Below are 23,328 nucleotides of genomic sequence, written 5' to 3'. Positions count from 1 at the left end.
TCCCAACAGATTGAGCAAGTATTGAGCTAGCCTTAAACCCAGCCATTTCATGATGAAAACCCCAGCATAAAAAGGGGCATATTTCATTACCATCATATAAAACACTTAACTAATAAAGTTCGATTTTGAACCTTAGATGAAGCCAAAAGAGATCAACAAAAATTCATTCTAGTATCTAAATCAAAATGGGCCACAAGATATGCCAAGGCTAAAGACCTTTGGGCTTGAGATTGGGACCAAGACCCAAAGGGAACTGGATCTGACAGTTTTGGGCTTTGTGTTAGCAAGCTAATTCAACAAGCCCAATTCTACACTTATTGCCTTAAGCACATACATGCAATGCTAAACATAGAAATCATTTGCCGAAATTAGTTGTAGGTAACATACATTTGAGAATTGAAACTATTATTAAGCTACTATTGAATTCATACTTATAATGAAATACCCCAGACATTGAACTAAGTGTTACAATACAACAATGGTTCCTAAATTTATTCAAATGCTACAACCAAGATCCCAAAACAACAGAGTCATAATAGGGGCTAATCTCGAGCTGAACTTCACTGCTAACTTTAACAAAACAAAACCCAACAAGAGGAGTCCCCAAGCCCCTGCTACCGCAACCTAGACATTATATGCTTAACAAGGAAATATTTTAGCCAAACCCATATCATGATAAGTTAAAGTCCAAATACAAATCCAGCGTGGAACATATTATCAACAGAATGAGTGGATACAAGAACAAATTACAGAATCAACTATTAAAATGCATAAAAAAAGAAATAGATTCTAAATCACATCAGCTTAGGTATCCATATTCAATTAACATGCTTTAAGTTTGAGCGTCACATTTGATAAGGTCCAAGAGATACCTGGGACAGAATTTAGAGCAAAAAAAAATGAGGAAATCAGCAGCAACAGGGGAGTGTAAATCAGCAATTCAGCCCTTGTAATCTCAATTCCTTAGACCATTTGTAACCTTGACAACAGAAATTCTTTGAAAGGTTTGAAAATTATGACTAACTATGAAGATCAAAAGCAGAAACAAAGCAGGTTTTAACCAAGAAAATGCAAGAAATATTCAGTGTTTTTAGAGTATTCCCGACTCTTTCAGAAGTTTAGTTCCGAGAAAGAAATGAGGCTCAAAATTTGGTTTTCTAGTAAAGGAAGGTCCTCATTTATAGGCCTCTAAGGACATGTGCCTGAAAACAGAAAATCAGAATATTTCCAGCCTGCAAAGGCATCTTTTGTAACTGAATGGGATAGCTGGCAGCCTTTAATTGGCTCCAGCACTTGTGCTGGCCAAGATTGGGCCAACTGCCCCTATTCTAGAACATTCTAAATACCTTATCCTACCCCTAAATTCCCAAATTGACCCCTTTTAAGTTCCTAGTTATCCAATTAAACCCCTGAAATTATGCTATTCCCAAGTTAGGACTAATACATTTAGGCAAAGAACACATTGGAATTCAACAGTCATTAAGTATTTTTAAGCTAACCAAAACAAAATAATTCAGCCAATAAAATCACTTAAATCTAAAACCCAACAATTTTCAGAAATTAATCTAAACTAAACATGCCAATTGAGTAGGGAAGCAAATACAAAAAACAAGATTAACCAAGGACTAATCAAAAATTAGAAGGAACAAAGTCCAAGTTCAGATGGTTTTTGTCAATGAACTCTGAATTAACAAAAAAAAAGACACAAAATTAAGACCCTTATAATTTTAGAAAAAGAAAAACAATAAGAAGAAATACCTTAGAACACTGAAACATCTGGACTCCAAAATACGTTTGGTCTGGTCAGAGGCGGAATCCGACGAGCCAAATGAGCTTCAACAAGTAATGAGAATTGTCACATGAGCACTAGCCGGAATTTCTTCACACAGCCAATGCTATACGTAGCAATTCTCATCGCACACCGAAAAAAGGAGAGAACATCGTTTAAATGGGTTCTGGATGGTCAATAGGACTTTGACCGAACTTAAATGGCTGTGAGGCGAGGTAAAAATTCCTATAATTTGTGGTATTCAGTTAAGGGGCTCGATTGGTGCAAGTTTCGACCTCAAAAGGGCTAAAAAAACCAAAAGAAATCAATAAAGGAGATGAATTAGGTTATGGTAATTTCAGATTTTAGATTCGACGGCATTGGTGAGGATTTTGGGGAGACTACTAGGAGATTAGTGATGGGGGGAGGCTGGGGGTTGTAGGGTGAAGATTTGGAGTGATTTTGTGGTGAGCCGCCGGTAGAGATGGGTTTTGATGGTGGTAGGCGGCGGGCTCTAGGGTTTGAGTGTGAGAGATGGAGATGGAGACCGAGGGGGTTTCGACTGGGGGTGGGGTTGGGTTTGGACACTTATATATGAAACCAATGGCCAGTTCCCAGCCGAAACGATGCCGTTTCACTGATGGGAAGGGGGTTGGGGGACCGGATCGGGTTGGGATTAGGGCGGGTTAATGAGAAGAAGGGGGTTGGGCTTTGTAACTTTGGGCCATTGCATAACAACCCTATTTCTTGACTCTCTTTTCCCTTTCTTTGTTCTTTTTGTTTTCAATTTTTTCACTTTTCTTATTTTAATTAATTAACCTAAATTAAAACCCCTAAAAATAATAATCTTGGAAAAATTAAGGTGATTATCTACTATAATTTTTACAAAATTTAATTACTCCTAAATTAAAAGGAAATTACAATTTTAAAATTTAAAAGGCTAAAAATGCAAACGTAAGCCAATTTTTTTGATTTTCATTTTTAATAACGCAACTAATTTACTAATTAACCTAAAATGTAAAAATAAATCTTAAATGCACATGCATGATATTTTGACATTTTCATGATTTTCAATAAAATAAACATGCGCAGAAATGTAAGCAATTAACACAAATTCTCACAAAATCCTATAAAATTGCAAATAATGGAAAAATTTATTTTCTTGAAATTTATAGGAGTAATTCATATAGGGAAAAAAACACGCGCTCACAGGGTTGCACGCCGCAACGGTTATTATAATGAGATATCTATTGAGCCGAAATGTTGAGTGTGGGTACTGATTGACGAGAGCTGAGTCACGAGTCATTGAGAGGCTTGCCCTAGAGGCTATACTTACAAGTGATACCTTGCTCGAGGGGCTTGTTTATGAGATTTTCTATTTTTACTCTTCTATTATACTGAGCCTCTATAGAAAATATAGACTAAATGTTTTAAAGGATTTTTCTTGAAACTGGTGTTTTTATGAGATATTTGGTCATTGAACCGTAGATTTTGACTTTGATATTTTTGTTGAGATTCTTGATAATGTATGCATATGATCTTTAAATGCTCTTCACTACATTCAGACATTATTTACTTACTAAGTTGATGTATTCACGTTACTCCATGCACCTTGTGTGCAGATCCAAGTGCCCGAGCATTAGAGTAAGAGCTTTCAGCACCTTCAGAGTCTTATCCGGAGATTGCAAGGTAGTTGCACGCCGTTCGCAGCCCTGCCTTTCTCCTTCCCATCCTAGTACTTTATATTTCAGACTTATGATGTATTAACCAGACAATGTTGAGTTGTACTTAGTGACTCATGACTAGTGACACCAAATTCGGGCTGGGTTGATGTATTTACGTACTTGTTCCGCGTATTTCTTTTGATATGTTCAATTTGAAAGATTTGAGACTTAATCTGTTTAGAAAAATGAATTTTACCAAAGATTTTCATATTGCACGTGTTGTTTTTGGCTGACCTAGTACTGTGATAGGCGCCTTCACGACCAGGGTGTTTGGGGTTTTGACAAGTTAGTATCAGAGCCTAGGTTACATAAGCCTCATGGGTCATGAGCCGGCTTAGTAGGTTCTCGCGGATCGGTACGGAGACATCTGTACTTATCCTCGAAAGGCTGCAGAACCTTTAGGAAAACTTCACATTCTTGAAATTTCTATCGTGTGAATCTGTTGATTTTAGTACGAAACTTCTGTTATTCTATTCTCTCACATATGGTGAGAACACGTGCTACCGGTCAGGACGGGCAACCACCAGTACCACCAGCTGGGGCCACTAAAGGCTGAGGATGCGGTCGAGGCTGTGGTAGGGGCAGGGATGTAGCCCGCATAGCAGCTAGGGAAGCATCTGTAGATCCACCAGCCGCCCTAGTTCATGATCAAATCTCAGTTATGGACGCTCTAGTAGCACAAGCTCAGGCACCGGCAGTGCCTATTGTGATTCCAGTCCTTCAGGAGGCCCTGACCCAGATTCTATCAGTGTGCACTGGCCTAGCTCAGGCGGTCTCAGTTACTACAGCCGCAACTATTTCTCAGGCCGGGGGAGGCACTCAGACTCCTACCGCGAGCACATCTGAGCAGGTTATGTAGGGACTTTAGACACCGGGGGAACCTCCAACCCAACCAGTTGCACTAGCTCGGGATTTTGTGGTACCAGTTATGCGTGATGACGAGCAGCGTCAATCGGAGAGGTTTGGTATACTCTAGCCTACGACTTTTAGTGGTGCATAAGGTGAGGATGCCCAGGGTTTCTTAGACAAGTGTCAGAGAATGCTTCGGGCTACGGGTATTTTGGAGACTAGTGGGGTCTCGTTCATTACATTCCAGTTTTCAGGAGCTGCCTTTACTTGGTGGGAGGCTTATGAGAGGCGTAGGCTTGTTGATACAGCTCCCCTTACCTAGCAGCAGTTTTCCACTCTCTTTTTGGAGAAGTATGTGCCACAGTCTCACAAAGAGGAGCTGCGCAGGCAGTTCAAGCAGTTGCGTCAGGATGATATAACTGTGATACAGTACGAGATGAGGTTTTTAGAGTTAGTTTGCCATGCTGTTTGGTTGGTTCCTACGGATAGAGAAAGGATCAAGAGGTTCGTAGATGGCCTCACATATCAGCTTCAGATTCTTATGACCAGAGAGAGGGTGTCAGGTGCTACTTTTGAGTAGGTGGTTGATATTGCTCGAGAGATTGAGTCAGTTCATCGCTAGAAGTGAGATGAGAGGGAGGCCAAGAGGTCTCGAGGATCTGGTAGTTTTGGTGGCGCTTCTTCAAAAGTCTAGTTTCATCACGACAAAGGCCATTAATTTAGACATGCTCAGTCAGCTCGCCCAGTTCATCATGGGGCATCACTGGGCTATGGTTCTCACACTCGCATCAGGGTGATTTATCACTTAGTGCCCTACCAGCCCAAAGTTTGTCCCGTGCTCTATCGGTTCAGGGTTCTTCCATTCCAGGTCCTTCTTCTGGGTCATTCCGATGCTAAGGGATTCCTTCAGTCCCTGTCTACAACACTAGGGAGTTGTTATGAGTGTGGAAAGTTTTGGCATATAAGGAGACAATGCCCTTGTCTTCTTGGAGGTCCATCTCAGCAGAGGAGTCAGCTCTCGACTTCAACTCCAGTTACTTCACCACCCGCCCAAGCAGCTAGGGGTGGGGGTCAGTCAGCTAGAGCTCGCCCTAGAGGAGGAGGTCGATCTGGTAGTGGTCAGGCCCGTTTCTATGCACTCCTAGCTAGACCCGATGCTATTACTTCAGATGTCGTGATCACATGTATTGTCTCAGTTTGCCACAGAGATGCCTATGTGTTATTTGATCTTGGTTCCACTTTTACATATGTGTCATCATATTTTGCTCATTATTTGGATACGCCCCGTGAGTCTCTTGTTTCATCTATTTGTGTATCTACTCCGGTGGGCGACACTATTGTTGTGGACCACGTATATTGGTCGTGTGTGGTGACTATTGGGGGTTTGGAGACCCGAGAGGACCTTTTGTTGCTTTGTATGGTGGACTTTGATGTGATATTGGGCATGGATTGGTTATCTCCGTGTCGTGCTATTTTGGATTGTCATGCTAAAATAGTGACGTTATCTATACCGGGTGTGCCACAGATTGAGTAGCAAGGTTCGACTGATTTCATCCCTAGTAGGGTGATCTCGTTCTTGAAGTACCAACGGATGGTTGGGAAAGGTTGTCTTGCATACTTAGCTTTTGTGAGGGACATCAGTGCAGAGCCTCCTAGTATTGATTATGTTCCAGTAGTGAGGGATTTTCCCGATGTGTTTCCTGCAGACCTGTCGGGCATGCCACCAGACAGGGATATTGATTTTGGTATTGATTTGGTGTCGGGCACTCAGCCTATTTCTATTCCACCGTATCGTATGACACCGACATAGTTGAAGGAGTTGAAGGAGAAGCTTCAAGAACTCCTTGATAACGGGTTTATTCGGCCTAGTGTGTCGTCTTGGGGTGCGCCTATTCTATTTGTGAAGAAAACAGATGGCACGATGAGGATGTACATTGATTATAGGCAGATGAACAAAGTTACAGTCAAGAACAAGTATACTTTGCCTCGTATCGATGATTTATTTTACCAGCTTCAGAGAGCGAGAATGTTCTCCAAGATTGATCTTCGTTCAGGGTATCACCAGTTGAAGATCAGGGACTCGGATATTCTTAAGACAGACTTCAGGACTCGATATGGTCCTTATGAGTTCCTTGTGATGTCTTTTGGGCTGACCAATACCACAATAGCATTAATGCATTTGATGAACAGCATGTTCCGGCCTTATCTCATCTCGTTCGTTATTGTATTCATTGATGATATTCTGGTATACTCGCGTAGTCAGGAGGAGCACGCGGAGCATTTGAGAGGCGTGTTGCAAAGATTGAGGGAGGAGAAGCTTTATGCAAAGTTCTCCAAATGTGAGTTTTGTCTTAGTTCAGTGGCTTTCTTGGGGCACATGGTGTCCAGTAAGGGTATTCAGGTTGATCCGAAGAAGATAGAGGCGGTTCAGAGTTGGCCCAGACCGTCTTCAGCCATAGAGATTTGCAGCTTTCTTGGGTTGGCAGGTTATTACCGTCGGTTCATTCAAGGATTTTCATCTATTGAATCACCCTTGACCAAATTGACTCAAAAGGGTGCTACATTCAGGTGGTCGGATGAGTGTGAGACGAGCTTTCAGAAGCTTAAGACTACCTTGACCACATCTCCAGTGTTAGTTTTGCCATCAGTTCAGGTTCATATACAGTGTATTGTGATGCTTTGAGAGTTGGTATTGGGTGTGTGTTGATGTAGGAGGGTAGAGTGATTGCTTATGCTTCTCGTCAGTTGAAGCCCCATGAGAAGAACTACCCTGTTCATGATCTAGAGTTGGCTGCCATTGTTCACGCGTTGAAGATTTAGAGGCATTATCTCTGGCGTATCTTGTGAGGTGTTTACTGATCATCGTAGCCTCCAACACTTGTTCAAATAGAAGGATCTCAATTTGGGGCAGCATAGATGGTTGGAGCTGCGAAAGGACTATGATATTACCATCTTGTACCATCCGGGGAAGGCCAACCTAGTAGCTGATGCTTTGAGTAGGAAGGTAGTGAGTATGGGAAGTTTGGAATATATAAATGTTGGGGAGAGACCTCTTGAGTTGATGTTCAGGCCTTGGCCAATCGGTTCGTGAGGTTGGATATTTCGGAGCCCAGTCGGGTTTTAGCTTGTGTGGTTTCTCGGTCTTCCTTGTTTGATCGCATCAGATAGTGCCAGTATGATGATCCTCATTTGCTTGTCCTTAAGGACAAATTTCAGTAAATGATGCCATAGATGAGACTATTGGTGACGACGGAGTATTGAGGATGCATGGCCGGATATGCGTGCCCAATGTGGACGGGCTTTGGGAGTTGATTCTAGAGGAGGCTCATAGCTTGCAGTATTCCATCCATCCGGGTGCCGCGAAGATGTATCAGGATTTGAGACATCACTATTGGTGGAGGAGAATGAAGAAGGATATTGTGGGATTTATAGCTCGGTGTCTCAATTGCCAGTAGGTGAATATGAGCATCCGAGATCGGGTGGCTTGCTTTAACGGTTAGATATTCCAGAGTGGAAGTGGGAGTGGATCGCCATGGATTTCGTAGTTGGGCTCCCACGAACTTTAAAGAAGTTCAATGCTATTTGGGTGATTGTGGATCGGCTGACCAAGTCCGCGCACTTCATTCCAGTATGTACTACATATTATTTGGAGCGGTTAGTTGGTATTTATATCTGAGAGATTGTTCGCCTACATGGGGTTCTAGTTTCCATCATTTCAGATAGAGGTACACAGTTCACTTCGTAGTTTTGGAGAGCTGTGCAGAGGGAGTTGGGTACTCAGGTTTAGTTGAGCACATCTTTTCACCCTCAGACGAACGGGCAGTCTGAACACACTATTCAGATATTGGAGGACATGTTGCGCGCTTATGTCATTGATTTTGGTGGTTCATGGGATCCGTTTCTACCACTCGTGGAGTTTGCATATAACAACACTTATCAGTCAAGCATTCAGATGGCTCCATATGAGGCTTTAAATGGGAGATGGTATAGATCTCCAGTTTATTGGTTTGAGCCCGGCAAGGCTAGGCTTTTGGGTATAGACTTAGTGCAAGATGCTTTAGACAAGGTGAAGGTGATTCAGAAGCGGCTTCGTATAGCCCAATCGAGACAAAAGAGTTATGCTGATAATAAGGTTCGTGATGTGTCCTACATGGTTGGGGAGAAGATTCTATTGAAGGTTTCACCCATAAAGGGTGTTATGGGATTTGGGAAGAAAGGTAAATTTAGTCCTCGGTTCATCTGCCCTTTTGAGGTGCTTCGGAGGATTGGGGAGGTGGCTTATGAAATTGCTTTTCTACCCAGCTTGTCGAGTGTGCATTTGGTATTTCATGTTTCTATGCTTTGGAAGTATAATGACGATCTATCTCATGGTTTGGATTTCAGCACGATTTAGTTAGATGGTGATTTAACTTATGATATGGAGCCAGCGGCTATCTTGGAGCGTCAGGTTCGAAAGTAGAGATCAAAGGATATAGCTTCAGTGAAAGTGCAGTGGAGAGTTTAGCTCGTGGAGGAGGCTACCTAGGAGACCGAGCGAGAGATACAGAGCAGATATCCTCACCTATTTGAGGCTTCAGGTATGTTTCTTGACTCATTCGAGGACGAACGTTTGTTTAAGAGGGGGAATATGTAACGACCCGGCCGGTCGTTTCACGAGTTAATGCTCTGTTTCCCCCATTTCCGCTTTCTTATGTGTTGTTCAGCTACATTTCATCGTACCATGTTGGTTGGTTTGGGTTTGGAGTAGTTTTGGAGTATTATGAGACACTTAGGTTTTGGAGTGTTATGAGACACTTAGTCTCTTAAGTTGGCCATTTAGTTGGAAAAGTCAATCGGAAGTTGACTTGTGAGTAATCGATCTCAGAATTTGGCTTTTATGGTTCGGATAGCTTCATTAGGTGATTTAGGACTTAGGAGCGTGTTCGGAATGTAATTTGGAGGTCCATGGTAGATTTAGGCTTGAATTGGCAAAATTGAAAATTTAGCATTTTACCGGTTGGTAGCGTAAATCTTGATATCGAGGTTAGAATAGAATTCGGGAAGTTGGAGTAGGCCCATTGTGTCATTTGTGACGTGTGTGCAAATTTTCAGGTCATTCGGAGGAGATTTGATAGGCTTTTTGGTCGTTGCGGAATTCGGAAGTTTTGGAAACCTTAAGCTTGAATTCGAGGGTGTTTTGATGATTCGATGTTGTTTTGAGTGTTTCGAAGGTTGGTATAAGTTTAAATAGTGATATATGACTTGTTCATACTTTTGGTTGAGGTCCCGGGGGGGATGAATTCGGAAGATTTTCAGAAAGTTTGGTTTTGGAAGTTTGCAGTTGGAGCTGCTGTGTTTCTGTCATAACCACACCTGCGGGTTGGGGACCGTAGGTGCGAGCTGCAGAAGCGGCATTTTGATCGCAGGAGCGAAGGCCGATTGGCTGGGGATGTAGCGCAGAAGCGGAGTTTAGTCGCACCTGCGAGCCCGCATATGCGGTGGCTTGATCGCAAGTGCATATGAGGACTTTAAGTGAAATTCCGCAGATGCGGACTTCTTGTCGCAGGTGTGGGGGTCGCAGGTGCGGTTTTTGACCGCAGATGCAGAACCCTGGAGAGAACATATAAATTCTTGCCTTCGCTAAATTTGAGCTATTGTCCACCATTTTTATCCGGATTTGAAGCTTTTTGGAGGGTTTTGAAGAGGAAATCAAGGGGGTTTTCATTGAGGTGAGTTTCTTGAACCTAAAACTCAATTCTATGTTGATTTTCTGTTGTTTAAGTATGAAAATTATGAGATTAAGGGTGAAAAATTAGGAAGTTAGGGCTAGAAATTGGAGAGGTAAAATTGGGGATTTGAGGGGCCATTTAATGTCCGATTTCAATGTTCTTGGTATGTATGGACTCATGGGAGAATAAGAATTCTATTGATGTAATTTGTATCAAATTTCGAGACGTGATCCCGAGGGTCGGGTTTGACCGATTTCGGGATTTTTGATGTAATTTGATTATTTTCCCGTGGGCTTTGTGCCCTTAGCATATATTGATTTTAAGGTTCTGATTTAGGATAGATTTGGGGCGATTGGAGGCCGAGTCGAGAGGCAAGGATATCGCGGATGAGGATTTCATCTGGTTTGAGGTAAGTAACAATTGTAAATCTAGACTTGAGGGTATGAAACCTCGGAATTTCGTACTGTTGTGATAAATGAGGTGGCGCACATGCTAGGTGGCAGACGTGTGGGCGTGCACCCGTAGGGATTGTGAGTTGGTCCGTCCTGTGGCGACTGTATAGTTGCATATTTTGATAATATGTATATGATATCCATGTGTTTTAGAAATGAATCTGTTAACTTGGGCTGAATGTTATGTTTGGGGCCTTGTGCCGAACTGTTTAGACCCTTAGGGGTATTTTACTACTTTCCTCACACTGTTTTCATTTGAAAGCATATCCTATGTCATGTTTTACCTGTTCATTGTTTAATCTGGTTTCACTACTCTACTTCTTATTATATGAAAACTGTATGGGCTGAGTTTCCTTGATTTTCACTGAAATGCCCAGCGGCCGTGAGGTTAATTTTTGTGAGAGGTTGAGGATCTAATAGTGAGGATTATATATATATGTTACGGATCGAGCTGCATGCCACAGCGATATTTATAAATATATGGATCGGGCTGTACGCCACATCGATATGTATTGGATCGAGCTGTAGGAGCCCCTCTGGAGTCTGTACACTCCCAGTGAGCGTAGTCGACTATATATTATGGATGAGGCTGCACGTCGCAATGATTATTATTATGAGATATCTATTAAGCCGGAGTGCTGAGTGTAGGTATTGATTGACGAGAGCTGAGTCACGAGGCTTGCCCGAGAGGCTATACTTACGAGTGATACCTTGCCCGAGGGGCTTGTTTATGAGATTTTCTGTTTTCACTCTTCTTTTATACTGAGCCTCTATTGAAAATATTGATTAAATGTTTAAAGGATTTTTATTGATACTGGATTTTTACAAGATATTTGGTCATTGAACCGCAGATTTTGACTTTGATATTTCTGTTGAGATTCTTGATAAAGTATGAATATGATCTTTAAATGCTCGTCATTGTACTCAGACTTTATTTACTTTAGTTACTTACTGAGTTGGCTTACTCACGATACTCCTTGCACCTTTTGTGCAGATCCAGGTGCCCGAGCATCAGAGTGAGAGCTTTCAGCACCTTCAGAGTCTTATCCGGAGATTGCAAGGTAGCTCCACGACGTTCACAACCCTGACTTTCTCCTTCCTATCCTAGTACTTTATATTTTAGACTTATGATGTATTAAGCAGATAGTGTTGAGTTGTACTTAGTGGCTCATGACTAGTGCCACCAGATTCGGGCTGGGTTGATGTATTTACGTACTTGTTTTGCGTATTTCCTTTGATATTTTAAATTTGAAAGATTTGAGACTTAAATCTATTTAGAAAAATAAATTTTACAAAAGATTTTCATATTGCTCGTGTTGTTTTTGGCAAGCCTAGTATTGTGATAGGTGCCATCACGACCAAGGTGTTTGGGATCGTGACGAAGACTCTCCCTATTATGAAATTAATTTCGAAATTCAAAATCAATTTCTACCATAATAAATTATGAATTATTCCACTAAAAATTCGTAATTGCAATCCTTAGTTCAATTTTGAAATTTTTCCATAAAACCTTATTTAACTCCCCATGTTAAGATTAAGATACTAATCAATCAAATTAAATTACTGACAATTTAATTTATTGATTACTTCCTTTAGACTTTCGCTTAACTTATTTCATGTGTCGGATACAAAAATCCATCGATCGGGTTTACACATGAAAACTTATAAGCTTTTAAAAGGAGTATCATCAATCTCAAAATCCAAGACGTGGACTCTATCAACAAATTATTACTGCACTAATGCATATCATTATTGTCCAATTTACCAGGCTTATTGACCCACGAAAGAATCACGCCTTATAATAAATCAAAACAATAAATGGCACACACAACTAATAATAATTTTATCAAGATTAAGAGTATAAGTACATTGAATGGACGAGAGAAATTATTTTATTATGTCAGTATAAAATACTTACCTCTATTTGATCCGTTCAATACATACAAAATGTATTGGCACAAGTAGTAGGAATTAAACCATTTTCATAATCAAGATAAATTATATTTAATCTGTGCTACAACTATTCCGATGGTTTATCCAATTCCATCATTAGATTTTGAACACAAATTTTTTGACTTATTAGAACCAATCATTTAATCGTTCGTGTATAAGCTAAACTCTATACACTAAATCATCTACTATATAAGCAAAAGACACATAGACACATGTATGATCTTTTTAAAATAAAACTTTATTGACTTGAATAAATAAATAAATAAATAAATAAATAAATAATTGTTCCATAAAGAATACTATAACAATACGTATAGTTTATAGTATATCCTAACAATCTCCCACTTAGACTCATAACCATGCATCTATAATTCTAACACCCATTCTGTCTACATGCCTATCAAAAATCTTCTAAGGCAAGCTCTTAGTAAACGGGCCCGCCAAGTTGTTCTGTGACATAATCTTGGTGACTACTACATCCGCTATTTACACTATCTCACGAATTAAATGATATTTCACTCAATGTGCTTTGCTCTTTATGGCTTCATGGATCCTTCAAATTTGTAAGCGCACCACTATTATCACAATAAAGTGCTATTGGTGCTTGAATCGAGGGAACCACACCCAACTTTCTTAGGAAGTTCCCAAGCCAAACAACCTCTTTGGCTGCCTCAGAGGCTACCACGCATTCGGCAACCATGGTGGAATCAACAACAAAAGTTTTCTTGATGCTCTTCCAACTTATGGCTCCACCTCCTAGAGTAAACACATTTCCTGAGGTAGACTTTCTAGAATCTCTATCTGACTGGAAATCCGAATTAGTGTAACCAATAGGCACAAGGTCATCCGAATGGTAGACTAGCATATAATTCCTAGTCCTTTTCAGGTAGTTGATTATATGCTTAACCGCTGTCCACTGCTCTCTCCCAAGATTAGACTGAAATCTGTTAACAATGCCCATGACAACGCAGATATCAGGTCTAATACATAAAATGACCTACATCAGACTCCCCACAGCAGATGCATAGGGGACTGCGTTCATCTTTTCTATATCTTTATCAGTTTTAGGAGACTGATCATTAGATAGAGAAATTCCATGCCTAAAAGGGAGAAATCCTTTTGGAGAGTATTGTATCAATATAAAGAGCCTGGGATAAGCCTAATATCCTTTTCTTGCGATCTTGCAAGAGCTTGATCCCAAAGATATGAGCCGCTTCTCCCAAATCATTCATATCAAAGTGTGTGGACAACCACTGCTTAACTGAACCCAACATGCCTACATTATCTCCTATGAGCAATATGTCATCTACATATAAGATTAAAAATGCCACTTTGTCCCTATCACACTTCTTGTATACACAAGACTCGTTAAGATATTTATCAAAACCAAAAGTTTTAATCACCTTGTCAAAAAAGTGTTCCATGCCCTAGATGCCTGTTTCAGTCCATAAATGGACGTTTTAAGCGTAAAAAAACATATATTCCTTTCCTCTTTCCACGAAATCGTCTGGTTGCATCATATAGATGCACTCATCAAGACTTCTATTAAGGAAAGTTGTCTTGACATCCATTTGCCAAATATCAAAATTATAATGAGCAGCAATGGATAAGAGAATCCTAATAGACTTAAGCATGGCTACCAGTGAGAAGATTTCCTCATAATCGATCAGTTCTTTCTGAGTAAACCCTTTCGCTACAAGCCTTGCTTTAAAAGTTTGCACTTTTCCGTCTACACCTCTTTTTTTCTTATAAATACACTTGCATCCAATGCGTTTAAACCCCGCAGGTAGTTCTACAAGATCCCAGACTTGATTAGAGTACATAGACCCTATCTCTGATTTTATAGCAGCAACCCACTTATCTGTATTTTTATCATGTTGCTTGGTCGTAATTGACAGGTTCAGAAGTTGGCTTCTCAGGGATCCTATCATATGATTCTACCAAGAGCGTACAATGAACTAGCTGTCTTATTTCTCTCCTACGACAACTACGCACTATATCAGTTGCAACTACACCATTATGATCTTGTGGTTGAACCACATCATTATCAGGAACCTGAGTCTCTGTGCTATCCATGGGGATATCAACGACTCGTCCTGTTATGTAGTTTGCTCAACATAACTCCCACTACTTTGTGGTAGTATGACTTCGGGCACTTGTTCTTGTGGGACATCAAGTCTATTGATATTTCTCCCACTATGAAAATACAATGGTATGTCAAAATCGACTTCTGGGGTAGGCATCTGGTTGTTTTGTTTTTCAGATGACCGAGTTTCCATTCCTTAGCTAGGTTCATGTAAAACAACTTTACTTCTAGGAACATGGTTCATCATATAGTCCTCTTCAAGAAACATGGCATTTGTGCTAACAACTACCTTCTTTTCTTTAGGACAATATAATAAACCACTTTTCATCCCTTTTGGATAACACACAAACACACATATATTCATTCTCGCCTCCAATTTATCTGTTTTCTCTTTTAGCACATGTGCCGGACAAACCTAAACTCGAATATGCCATAGACTAGGCTTGCGCTCAATCCACAATTCTATAAGGGTCAAAGGTACTGACTTTGGAGGAACTAAATTCAAAATGTAATTTGCTATTTCTAAGGCATATCCCCAAAAGGACGAAGGCAAACTAGAATAACTCATCATTGATCTAACTATTTTCATAAGAGTCTTATTTCTTCTTTCAGCAACACCATTTTGTTGTGGTGTTCTAGGTGTAGATAAATGAGAGGTAATTCCACATTATGATAAGTAATTAATAAATTCCGCAGAGAGGTACTCCCCATTACGATCAAATCATAGTGACTCGATATATTTATTATGTCGCTTTTCAGTCTCTGTCATAAATTATTTGAACTTTTCAAAACATTCAGACTTTTGATGCAACAATATATCCATACTTTGAGTAATCATTTGTGAAAGTCACAAAATACTAAAAACCGCTCTTGCTTGGACATTCATTGGACCACATAAATTAGAATGAATTAACTCTAATTTATCACTTGTTCGATTTCCTTTTGAGGGGAAATTTCGTTTTGTCATTTTTCCTTCTAAACAAGGTTCACAAGTTGGTAGTGCCTCCACTTTAAATGAACTTAAAGGTCCATCCTTAACTAACCTTGAAAATATGTTTAGATTTATATGATCCAAACGCAAGTGCCATAAATATGTTTCACTCAATTCAGAAGAACGTTTTCTCGTATTTGGTAAATCAATATAATTCAGTTCTTTAGGTTGTAACGGTTTAGGAATAGAATCAACAATAAAAAGATTATTATTCAATATAGCCGAAGAGAGATAACGTTTATTATGATTAATAAAACATTTATCAATATCATGAAAATTTATGTCATAACCATGTCTCATAGCGCTAGAAACCGAAATTAAATTCCTTTTAACGGAAAGTATATATAATGTGACCTTTAAAGCTAATACTCTATTACTACTAACTGAATGTCACGACCCTAAACCCAGACCCGGTCGTGATGGTGCCTTTCGTGAAGACAAGGTCAGCCGACACACTCCCAATTCATTTTTAAGAAATTAAATAATACAAATTAAGTCGTTAACATAATAATAATAATCCCAAAATAAGGTGAATAATACAGTTTGCAGAATAGACATAGCCTAGCATCAGGGTGTCACCAGTCATGAGAATCTACTATCTAAATAAAGATAGGAAAAGTATACATAGTCTATTACAGAACTAAACAAGGAAAAATAAGATAGGGGAAGAAGCACTGGGCTACGAACGCCAAGAAGCTACATAGTGAATCTCCGGAATCTGCTAGAAGCTCTCAACCCTCGCAAGCAGGACCTGAAACGCCTGAATCTGCACACAGGGTGTAGGGAGTAAAGTGAGTACTCCAACTCAATGAGTAATAATAACAAATGAAGACTGAGCGATAGGAAATCACGTAAAAGTACATCAACATACTATAAAGAAGCAGTATAAAACCAGTAAAAGAAATTAAAAAGTGGAAACATGAAAAAACACTTAGTTCAGAAGAAGCTTCTTTAAAATACCTTTTTAACAGCTAAACAATTAAATGAGAAGTAGCTAGAACAGATAAACACATAAAAATCTGCCCCTCGGGCACAATGTCAACAAAATCCGCCCCTCGGGCAATATCATGGAACAACACCAGCCCCCGGGCTATATCACATATCACAATGGGTACCCGCACTCACTGGGGGTGTACAAACTCTGGGAGGGGCCTCTTATAGCCCAAGCGTAATATCAAGCCATCTCGTGGAATAATCAGTAGGCTCTCGGCCCCATATCAGCAAGCTACCTCGTGGCGTACAATCTCAAGCCCTCGGCCTCAAAATCATGAATTAGTGTATATTCACAACACAGGCCCTCGGCCTTACTTAGTCAGAATCTCATAAGCCACTCGGGCATCATTAAAACATGATGCTTAGCCCAAATTATCATTTAATGTATTAAGATAGAGTAAACATGGCTGAGTTATGAAAATAGTAGGATATAGCATGGCTGAGTACAAGTATAAAGTCAAAACAATGAGAAAATATCAGTAAAAATCCCCTAAGGGTTCAAATAGTTGGCACGAGGCCCAAACATGGCATTCAACCCAAAACATGATGATAACAAATAGTTTTCAATCAAATACGTGATAAAACAGTCATTCGGGTTGGATTAAGTCACAATCCCCAATGGTGCACGACCCCACGTCGTCATCTAGCGTGTGCGTCACCTCAATATAGCACAACGATGTGAAATTCAGGGTTCCATACCCTCAGGACAACATTTACAATCATTACTCACCTCTATCTGGTCCAAATCTCTAGCTCGCGATGCCTTTGCCTCTCGAATCGACCTCCGGATGCTCCAAATATAACCAAAATCAGTGCAAAACCATTAAAATAGCTTCTAAGGGAATAAAGCCCACTCGAAAGAAATCAAATTACAATACAAATCCCGAAATTGGCCAAACCCGACCCCTGGGCCCATGTCTCGGATTTCGATAAAAATTACATCAATAGACTCCTTATCACTCCCCGAGTTCATTCATATCAAAAACATCAAAATCCAACCACAAACGACCCCTAAGTCCCAAATTCTATGCCTCCAATTACAATCTCTAGTTCTTCAATATTAGGCTTAAATTCCATGATTAATTAGGTAGAATTCACATTAAGATTGAGTATTAAGTCCATAAATCTTACCTCCAAGTTTTCCCCCTTGAATCCCTCTTCAATCCTCTTCAGAAAGCTCCAAAATCGCTCAAAAATGGTGGAAGTTACCCCCAAAATCGCGGACAATGGCTATTTAAACATTCTGCCCAGGCATCCAAATCCTTCTTCGCGAATGTGGTCAAAGCCTCGCGTTCGCGAAGCACAAACTTAAGTTGACCAAATTTTCCTCCTTTGCGAATGCGTCTTACCTATCGCGGACGCGATGCCTCCAGACTCTAACCTTCACGAACGCGGCTCCCCTTCTCGCGAACGCGATGCTCAATGGCCTAGCCCTTCGTGAACGCGGGACCTCCCTCACGAACGTGAAGGCCAAATCTTCAGCCTCATCTGGTAACCCTTCGTGAACGCGAGTTCCTACTCATGAACGCGAAGGCCAATTGTCTGCAACACCCAACAACAGTTTTCTACAGTTTTTCACAACATAAAATGGTCCGACTGACCACCTGAAACTCACCCGAGGCCCCCAGGACCTCAATAAAACATGAAAACATATCCCATAACATCATTAAAACTTGTTCTAATCTTCGGGACGCTCAAAACAACATCAAAATACTGAATTCGCATCGGATTAAAGCCTAAGAATTCTGAAATCTTCTAAATTACGCTTTTGATCAAAAAGTCTACCAAAGCATGTCTAAATGACCTGAAATTTTGCACACACATCCCAAATGACACAACACAACTACTACAACTCCCAGAATTCAATTCCGACCCCTATATCAAAATCTCACCTATCAACCGGAAAACCCCAAAATTCCAATTTAGCCAATTCAAGCCTAAATCCACTCCGGACCTCCAAAACATATTCCGATCACGCTCCTAAGTCCCAAATCACCTCCCGAAGCTATCTGAACCATCAGAACTCACATCCGAGCCCTCTAACACATAAGTCAATATCCAATTGACTTTTCCAACTTATGCCTTCTCTAAAGAGACTAAGTGTGTCAAATCTTCTCAAAACCTTTTCGAACCCGAGCCAACCAACCCGATCACATATAGAACCGATAAACAAAGCAATAAGAAGAAGAAATGGGGAAAATAGAGCAGTAACTCATGAGATGTCTGGCCGGGTCGACACATCCTTCCCCTCTTAAACAAACATTCGTCCTCGAACGAGTCAAGAAACATACCTGAAGCCTCAAATAGGTGAGGATATCTACTCCGCCTCTCCCGCTCGGTCTCCCATATAGCCTCCTCCACGGGTCGACCTCTCCACTGCACTTTCACCGAAGCTATATCCTTTGATATCAACTTTCAAACCTGATGCTCCAAAATAGCTACTGGCTCCACATCATAAGTCAAATCACCATCTAACTGCACCATGCTGAAATCTAGAACATGAAACGGATCCCCAATATACTTCCAAAGCATAGAAACATGAAATAACGGATGCACACTCGACAAGCTGGGTGGCAAAGCAAGCTCATAAGCCACCTCCCCAATCCTCCTAAGCACCTCAAAAGGCCCAATGAACCGAGGAGTCAATTTACCCTTCTTCCCAAATCTCATAACACCCTTCATGGGCGAAACCTTCAAGAGAACCTTCTCACCAACCATGTAGGACACATCCCGAACCTTCCTGTCAGCATAACTCTTTTGTCTCAACTGCGCTGTACGAAGCCTCTCCTGAATTACCTTCACCTTTTCTAAAGCATCCTGCACCAAGTCTGTCCCCAATAGCCTAGCCTCACCTGGATCAAACCAACCGACTGGAGATCTACACCGCCTCCCATACAAAGCCTCATATGGAGCCATCTGAATACTCGACTAGTAGATGTTGTTATAAGAAAACTCTGCGAGTGGTAGAAACTGATCCCATGACCCTCCGAAATTAATGACACAAGCACGCAACATGTCCTCCAATATCTGAATAGTGCGCTCGGACTGCCCGTCCGTCTGAGGGTGAAAAGCTGTGCTCAACTCAACCTGAGTACCCAACTCTCGCTGCACAAACCTCCAAAACTACGAAGTGAACTAAGTGCCCCTATCTTAAATGATGGAAACTGGGACACCATGCAAGCGAACAATCTCCCGGATATAGATCTCTGCCAACCGCTCTGAAGAATAGGTAGTACACACAGGAATGAAGTGCGCGGACTTGGTAAGCCGATCCACAATCACCCAAATAGCATCTAACTTCCTCAAAGTCCATGGGAGCCCAACTACGAAGTCCATGGTAATCCACTCCCTCTTCCACTCCGGAATATCCATCTATTGAAGCAAGCCACCGGTCTCTGATGCTGATATTTCACCTGCTAACAATTGAGACACCAATCTACAAATCCCACAATGTCCTTCTTCAATCTCCTCCCCCAATAATGCTGCCTCAGATCCTGATACATATTTGCGGCACCCGGATGAATGGAATACCGCGAGATATGGGCCTCCTCCAGAATCAACTCTCGAATCCCATCTACATTGGGAACACATATCCGGGCCTACATCCTCAACACCCCATCATCACCAACAGTCACATCTCTGGCATCATCGTGTTGAACTCTGTCCTTAAGGACAAGCAAATGAGGATCATCATACTGGCGCTCTCTGATACGATCATAGAAAGAAGACCGAGAAATCACACAAGTCAATACCCGACTAGGCTCCGAAATATCTAATCTCACAAACCGATTGGCCAAGGTCTGAACATCAACTATAAGAGGTCTCTCCCCAATTGGAATATATGTCAAACTCCCCATACTTACCTCCTTTCGGCTCAAAGCATTGGTCACTACATTAGCCTTCCCCGGATGGTACAAGATAGTAATATCATAATCCTTTTAGCAACTCTAACTACCTCTGCTGCCTCAAATTGAGATCCTTCTGCTTGAACAAGTGTTGGAGGCTATGATAATGATCAATAAACACCTCGCAAGACACACCATACAAATAATGCCTCCAAATCTTCAACGCGTGAACAATGACAGCCAACTCCAAATCATGAACGGGTAGTTCTTCTCATGGGGCTTCAACTTACGAGAAGCATAAGTAATAACTCTACCCTCCTGCATCAATACACACCCAATACCAACTCTTGAAGCATCACAATACACGGTATATGAACCTGAAGCTGATGGCAGAACCAACACTGGAGCTGTGGTCAAGGCTGTCTTGATCTTCTGAAAGCTCTCCTCACACTCATCCGACCATACAAATGAAGCAACCTTCTGAGTCAACTTGGTCAAGGGCAATGCGATAGATGCAAATCTATGAACAAACCGGCGATAATAGCCCGCCAACCCAAGAAAACTACAAATCTCTATGGCTGAGGACGGTCTGGGCCACCTCTAAATCGCCTCTATCTTCTTCGGATCAACCTGAATACCCTCGCTGGACACCACGTGTCCCAAGAAAGCCACTGAACTGAGCCAAAACTCACATTTGGAGAACTTTGCATAAAGCTTATCCTCCCTTAATCTCTGCAACACAACTATCAAATGCTCCGCGTGGTCCTCTTGACTATGCGAGTATACTAGAATATCATCAATGAAGACTATGATGAACGAGTCGAGATAAGACTGGAACACGCTGTTCATCAAATGTATGAACACTATTGGGCATTAGTCAGCCCAAAAAGACAACACCAAGAACTCATAATGACTATATCGGGTCCTGAAAGCTGTCTTAAGAATATCCGAGTCCCTGATCTTCAACTAGTGATAACCTGAACGGAGATCAATCTTAGAGAACATTATCGCTCCTTGAAACTGGTCGAATAAATCATCAATACGAGGCAAAGGATACTTGTTCTTAACTATTACTTTGTTTAACTGCCTATAATCAATGCGCATCCTCATAGTGCCATCCTTCTTCTTCACAAATAGAACCGGCACACCCCAAGGTAACATATTAGGCCGAATGAACCCCTTATCAAAGAACTCCTAAAACTACTCCTTTAACTCCTTCAACTCCGCTGGTGCCATACGATACGGTGGAATAGAAATGGGCTGAGTGCCCAGCACCAGGTCAATACCAAAATCAATATCCCTATTCGGTGGCATGCCCGTCATGTCTGCAGGAAATACATCGGGAAACTCCCTCACAACTGGAACAGAATCAATACTGGGAGTCTCTGAACCAACATCCCTCACAAAGGCTAGATATGAAAGAAAACCCTTCCCAACCATACGCTGGGCCTTCAAGAATGAGATTACCCTTATGGGAACATAATCGGTCGAACCTCGCCACTCAATCTGTAGTACACCCGACATAGCCAATGTCACTGTCTTAGCATGACAGTCCAAAATAGCACAACAAGGAGATAGCCAATCCATGCCCAAAATAACATCAAAATCCACCATACATAATAACAAAAGATCCACTTAAGTCTCCAGACCCCCAATAGTCACCACACACGACCGGTACACACGATCTACAATAATAGTATCGCCCACCAAAGTAGATACATGAACATATGAAACAAGAGACTCACGGGGTATATCCAAATAACGAGCAAAATATGATAACATATAAAAAAAGGTGGAACCAGGATCAAATAATACAGAAGCATCTTTGTGGCAGACTAAGACAATACCTATAATAACAACATCGGAAGCAATAACATCGGGTCTAGCTAGAAGTGTATAGAAACAGGCCTGACCGCCACCTGATCGACTTCCCCCTCTAGGGCGACCCCTAGCTGACTGACCTCCACCCCTAGTTGGTTGGGCAGGTGATGGTGAAGTAACGGGTGCTGAAGCCGATGGTTGAGTCCTCTACTGAGATGAACCCGCAAGATTACGAGGACACCACCTCCACATATGACCCATCTCCCCACACTCATAGCAACTCCCGAATGCTGGAGAAGGGGACTGAAGGGAACCTCTAGCACCGGAATGACTAGCAGATGCACCTGGCATAGAAGAGCCCTGAACTAATGGAGCACAGGACGAACTCTGAGCTGGAAAGGCACTAAGTGATGACTGGCCCTGATGAGAACTATGAGAACCATGACCCAATGACGCCCCACAATAACCTGGGCGAGCTGGCTGAGTATGCCTGAATGGATGGCCTCTGTCGTGATGAAACTGGCCTCTCGAAGAAGTACCACCATAACTACCAGATCCTCAAGGCCTCTTGGCCTCCCTCTCATCTTGCTCTTGGCGACGAACTGACTTAATCTCACGAGCAATGTCATTAACCTCTATAAAAGTAGCACCAGACACCCTCTCCCTGGTCATGAGAGTACGAAGCTGATAAGTGAGGCCATCCACAAACCTCCTAATACTCTCTCTATCTGTCGGAACCAACCAAATAGCTTGACGAACCTCATCTCATACTGCGTCACAGTCATCTCTCCCTGATGCAACCACTCAAACTACTTGCGCAGCTCCTCTCGGCGAGACTGCAACACATACTTATCTAGAAAGAGAACAGAGAATTCTTGCCAGGTAAGGGGTGTCACACCTCCTTTTTCCGCGCCCGAGGGGCGCAGGGGGAGTTTTTCCAATTAAAGGACAATCGAAACGGGATTGGTTTAATTATTTCAGAGTCGCCACTTGGGAGATTTAGGGTGTCCCAAGTCACCAATTTTAATCCTGAATCGAGGAAAATAATGACTCTATATTATAGTCTGCATACCAGAAATCCGGATAAGGAATTCTGTTAACCCGGGAGAAGGTGTTAGGCATTCCCGAGTTCCGTGGT

At 41.5% G+C, this 23,328-nt stretch overlaps 1 protein-coding gene across 1 annotated transcript; it reads right to left on the bottom strand.

Annotated features, from left to right (window-relative positions):
- Positions 1-12,998: 12,998 nt before the first annotated feature.
- On the bottom strand, positions 12,999-13,878 carry LOC142170352 (secreted RxLR effector protein 161-like). Its single transcript, XM_075232245.1, has 3 exons — positions 13,706-13,878; positions 13,456-13,554; positions 12,999-13,398 (listed from the first exon to the last, which is right to left on the bottom strand). Exons 1-3 carry the CDS (start codon positions 13,876-13,878, stop codon positions 12,999-13,001), a joined length of 672 nt encoding a protein of 223 aa, XP_075088346.1.
- Positions 13,879-23,328: the final 9,450 nt, after the last annotated feature.

This window comes from Nicotiana tabacum, chromosome 16 (assembly GCF_000715075.1).
Source record: "Nicotiana tabacum cultivar K326 chromosome 16, ASM71507v2, whole genome shotgun sequence".
Classification (NCBI taxonomy): domain Eukaryota; kingdom Viridiplantae; phylum Streptophyta; class Magnoliopsida; order Solanales; family Solanaceae; genus Nicotiana; species Nicotiana tabacum.
The sequence above is the reverse complement of the archived record's forward strand: the minus strand, read 5'-3'. Positions and strand labels throughout refer to the sequence as shown.